We start from the raw sequence: 5,644 nt of genomic DNA, 5'->3' as shown, positions 1-5,644 counted from the left end.
GAGAAGGTTATCGGTGATGGTCGTTTTCTACAAGAACTTTAACCTATTGCTTGCATGACTCAAAAGGCACAAAGAGTCCACATGTTCTGGTAAGTGCTCCTGAATCTATTGTGGTGGCAGTTACAATGGTGGATATTTACCTGCTCTTTCACTTGGAATTACACTTGGTGTATTTGGTGGACTTGGTGGACATACACTAGGAGATCAACATTCCTACTATTTGGACACTTTTTCTTCACTAAGTGGACTTTATAATTGCACCTTAATATAAGTTTTTAATTTGTTTTGGTGGTATATCACATTTATACTGTTTTTGTGTGAGCTGTCTCCAAATTGTGGAGGTGGTCAATATTCATTGAGAGGTACAGTGGCCCCCACATTGGATAGGACATTGATACTCAGCTCCTTGATGATTTTGCACATTAATATTTTTTTGCACAGTATTCACTAAGCACTTTTCTATTCTGTTTACTAACCTATCATCTTTTAATGTAAAAGGGTGACTTCCGATTCAGGAATGGTATAAGTTTTTATGCATTGGGAGATCTATGTTTCCTATTATGCGATGATACATATCAAATCCGTTTGATGTTTACACTATATGCACCCAGCACTTTTCTAGGTGGGTACACTTTAATTGTTATAAAAGTGGGAGGAATCCGACTTTATAAATTTTGAGCGTGGCACATATAAGAATTATATACATTATGTTTTGGTCCATCCGATGATGTCAGGTTGAACCGCAGTCTGTTCAGGAGCTTAGTGATGCCCTGGTGCAGATCTGGGAGGAGAATTTTTCAGGAATATTGTACGTTTTGCTGTGTTTGTTTCCTCAAATAGGGATTTTTGTGTGTTTTTTGCAAAAATTTTGTTTTAATAAACATTTGCGCAAATATCAAGGGGGGGGGGGTGAGAAAAATCTGTAGCACCTTCTTTTTATTCTACTTGTCCTATGATTTTAAAAAAATGTATGGTTTGGGAGGTCTTTCGCAAACGTTGAAAGCTGTAAGGGAAAAGTAAAAAAAATTGAAAAATGGCAAAATGGTCTGGCCACCTGTGTTTAAAAGTGGAGCGCAGGGTCTGGCAGCGAAATGGTAAAATAAATCCCTACTCCATTCAATTAAAAAGATAGAAATTCTGATCAGAGATAAATATTAAAATAAATAGCTGCTTAAATGATTTTTTGTATAGGTCATAGGAAGGTACTTTTATATCTTTCTCTATCTCTATTTTTGTGGGAAGATCATCCTTAAAAAACTTTGAAATGCTGTTCTAAAATCCTGGTTCCTCACACTGTAAATGAGAGGATTGAGGAGAGGAAGAAACACAGCATAAACGATGGACAGCACTTTGTCACCGGAAAAGCGATGACCAGTACTTTGCCAAAAATAATTGAACAATGAAGAGCCATAATACATAAACAACAATGTCAGGTGAGAGTTACAAGTAGAGAAAACTTTACTCCTATTGCCCTTAGCTTGAATTTTAAGAACTGTTTTGAATATATAGCCATAGGACAGGATGATCGTTATTAGAGATCCACCTCCAATTATGCTACCCAAGATAAAGATAAGCAGGCTGTTGATGAAGATGTCACTGCAGGAGATGTGAAACAATTGTGGAAGGTCACAGAAGAAGTTTTCTATAATATCTGATCCACAAAATGATAATTTGATGGCATAAAGTGTATGAACCAAAGAATGGGCAAAGCTGAGACAACATGCGATGGACATCAACTGTATACACACTTTCCAACTCATGATCTGTGTGTAATGTAATGGCTTACAAATAGCAATATATCGATCATAGGACATGACAGCCAACAGAAAATCTTCACAACTGGCAAAAAAAATAAAGAAGAATAGTTGGGTTATACAAGCCTTTATGGAAATTTTTCTTGTCTTGGTGTGGAAGTCAAATAATATTCGTGGAACAATTGATGAGGAATAACAGAGGTCCAAACTGGCCAGGTTCCCAAGGAAGAAATACATAGGAACATGGAGATGAGGGTCAGTGACTATGAGGACAATGGTCAGCCCATTCCAGATTAATGTTAGAATGTACATAAGAAGGAAGAAAAAAAAGAGAGGGAGTTGAAGAGCCGGACGGTCAGACAATCCAGAAAGAGAGAATTCATTTAATATTGACTGATTTCTCATTGGAACAAAACGGTATGTATACTGTATATAAACTGATATCTTAATCTGAAATCTAAAATATTTTATAAATAAGAAACTTGCATAAAACTTTCCCTACATTTTTTTTTTTTTACAATTTCATGTTTATAAAAAAAACATAGATAACACTTACAAATAAAATAAAATTCACATTTTTCTACCACTTAAAGTAAAATTAAATTTCCAGGCCATCCTCCTGTCAGCACACTATGAGTTAACTTCTCCTTTTAACCCCCAGCACCACCTGTCTTCCAGCTCGAAAAAGTTAGATCCCCCTCCCCCTCTTTTTCTTTTTTCTCTGATAGCCAGGCCACCACAAAAGGTACTCCAGCTTCACCCCCCCCCACCAAACCTTAACCCCCAGGTTCAGCCTCTGCTGGGGTAGGATGGTCCAGAAAATATTGAGGCAAATCCTCTTAGCACACTGGATGCCCTGAGTGCCAGGGCTGCAGGCACTGAGTGGCTAAACACTACTAATAATTTCTGCCTTTGGCCAGCTGAAGACACTCTTTTCATGCAGATTTTTTTCCAGGCATTAGGGGCCTTTCTGGCTGCCCTTCCTGACTTTCTGGTATCGTCAGATCACTTCATGGGGGGGAGCGAGGCTTAGCAGTAGCGGCTGCGCATTGCTGGGCAACCAGTAAGCTAGAAAACCGGAAGCCGTGGCTAATATCTATAAGATTGCCAGTAGAGGTCTCGCTGGGCGATGATAGTACCCCAGCAGGCGGTCGCCCTCCTTCACCTTCTCTCATGCTCTCCTCTCTCATCCTCTCTTGTCTTTGCAGCCAGGCTTTCTTGGAATCCTCCTGCAGCAGATAAGACCAGCCTCCCTACCATTCCTAAATGTCCTGACTGCTTCAGCAGGTAAGATAGCACACGTTTTAAAGCTGCAGGAGGCATTTCCATTTTTTTTAGGGGTCTTTTCTTTCTGTTTGTGCAGCATGAGCATGCCACAGCCACAACAGGCACAAAGATCTGTGGAAAGGTAGGAGGGGCGATGGGGGACTAGTGAGTAAAAGAGTGCTGCACATGACTGATGTAATGCTTAATATTTTTTAGGAGCAGAAGCCCTAAAAAAAGACTATCATTGAAAGAGAAGTCCCGCCACCACTGTAAGTCCCCGCAATCAGGATCTCATTTTAAACACAGAATTCATTCACCCACTATTCCAAGCTGCAGTAAAACTCCAGCAGTGGAATCAAGACAGACAGAGCGACTGGCTGAGGGCTTATGTTGGGCCTGCGTTGCACCAGCTGTTCCCGAAAAGCTGTTATGTGCCGAGTGCATGACTGATGTGGCCACAGATAAGGAAACAGAAGCACAGAGAGTCAAAGAGTATATTCATAAGGTAGGGGCCAAAAGCATTCATCTGGTGTCCAGCTCTAGTGGTTCAAGCGTGGAACCGAAAGTAAGTACTTCCACACATCTAGGCCGGAAATCTCCCAGGGTCGTGGAGACAGTGTCAAGCTCATCCTCCAAATCAGAAGATATGCCCAAACATTTATTCAATTTTCATCTGATTGACCCATATGTGACGACCATAAAAGAGGCCATAGATTTGATACAGGACATTCAACCTCCAGGGAACATTAAGCATTTTTTTTTTTCAAATTTGAGAAAGCATGGAGCCTCCTTTCCATTCATGTGTGAGATCCGTGAGTTAATTGAGGACGAATGGAGAAAACTGGAGAGAAAAGCAAGAACCCAGAATCAGTTTCCAAAGTTATTACCATTTAAACCTTCAGATTCCACCTTTTTCTAGGAAGTACCACCAGGAATAGATGCAACCCTACAGCACCTGGCAAGACATGTGTCTCTCCCTCTGGAGGACGGCACTACTTTGCGAGACCCAATGAATAGGCTAGCTGATGCCGATCCTAAGAAGATTTATGCAGTTGCTGGTGCAGCCTGTCGGTCGTCTATAGCACTAACATCTATCTCAAGGGCTTTAAAAGTTTGGGTCCTGAATGTGGAGACAGCGCTGTGGGCAGAAGTGGTGGTGGCAAAGTTTACTGCTGCTCTAGAGGAACTTACCTTGACCACAACCTACCTTGTGGAAGCCTCAATAGATTTAGTAAAATTATTGGAAAGGTTGATGGCACGCTCCATAACAGCAAAAAGAGCGCTGTGGTTGCAATGGGGCATCAAAACAAGCATTATGCAACATCCCATACAACAGCAAGATGCTGTTCTGAAGAACCCTAGAGGAGGCCATAAAGCGAGTCACAGGCTGGAAATCGGGTCTGCTACCTCAGACATCAAGGGAAATAGAGCAACCCTCCCGCTCAGGGAAGTCTGATTTTAGAAGAGCTCATGAAGGCAGATCATACAGGCCAGGCCGGGAATATATTAGGCCTCAATAGAAAGGTATGCAAAGTTCTTTTTTGCGTGGTGTAAAGTCCAGGGCAGGACAAGCAGCAAAGAATAGACTGTTTAGCCCCTCCAGATGGGAGCCAGGCTGGCAACTTTCTGGAGGGTATGGGCAGGGAAGATCAGGGACCGCTTGGTCCGGCAAACAGTAAAACACAGATACAGGATAGAGTTTTGGGAGAAACCGTACACATTTTTTGTCTGGATGCATTGGCCGTAAAATCAAAATAGATGCAAGTTTTTACAAGAATACGTAACCAAATTATGTCAGAAACAGGCAATTATGCCAGTTCCTTCGAGCCAGCAAGGGGATGCTGGTACCCAAAGCCTCTGGAGAGATCAGACTACAGTAGTGTAGGACCTGAGTTTATCGATCCCAGAAAGTCCAAGATAGAATCAGTATAAACATTCATATCAGCAGATGCATATTTGCATGTTCCAACAGACTTCATCAGAGATACCCCAGATTCATCGTGGGAGAGTGCCACTATCAAATCAGGTGTCTGCCTTTCAGGATCAATACGGCACCCAGAATTTTCTTCAAAATCCTACTAGCCACCATAGCATTTATCCATCGTGGCCCACTCAAGTGAGGACCTTGCATGGCAATAAGGCAGGGTAATGAGGATCTTGTCCAATTTTGGATGGCTGATAAATGGCCAGGAGAGCAACTTCATTGCCTTCCAACAGATACCTAGGAATGACATTCAATACACAATCAGAACAAGCCAGATCGCAAAATTTACGAACTGAAGGCCTGCGTTCACAGTATAATGGGGTCCCCAACACTGTCAGCAAGGGACTGTATGACAATGTTGGAGATATTTACTGCAGCTATTGCAGCAGTCCCATGGGCAAAATTTCAAATGAGAGCACTGCAAATATCCTTCCTGGGTCAATGGGACAGCCAGTCACTGGACCAGAAGATTCTCTTACCAAGACAGATTCAACAGGATCCAGTTTGGTGGACACTGCCAGAGACCCTATCGCAGGGTATACCTCTCAGCCAGGAGACTGGATCTTGATAACATTGGATGCCAATCTCTGTGGCTGGGGGGCTCACTGCCTCAGGAGACAGGCCCAGGGCAGATGACAGA

At 42.3% G+C, this 5,644-nt stretch overlaps 1 protein-coding gene across 1 annotated transcript; it reads right to left on the bottom strand.

The window, feature by feature from the left end:
• Nucleotides 1-1,226: 1,226 nt before the first annotated feature.
• On the bottom strand, nt 1,227-2,159 carry LOC309559073 (olfactory receptor 5AC2-like; the record flags this gene model as incomplete). Its single annotated transcript, XM_082262210.1, has 1 exon — nt 1,227-2,159. The coding sequence occupies one exon, from the start codon at nt 2,157-2,159 to the stop codon at nt 1,227-1,229; it is 933 nt and encodes a 310-aa protein (XP_082118336.1).
• Between the last annotated feature and the right edge of the window lie 3,485 nt (nt 2,160-5,644).

The sequence above is a fragment of the Pelophylax lessonae genome (genome assembly GCF_965119305.1).
Source record: "Pelophylax lessonae genome assembly, chromosome: 6".
Lineage (NCBI taxonomy): Eukaryota > Metazoa > Chordata > Amphibia > Anura > Ranidae > Pelophylax > Pelophylax lessonae.
Note: the sequence above shows the minus strand (reverse complement) of the source record. Positions and strands in the feature narration are given on the sequence as shown.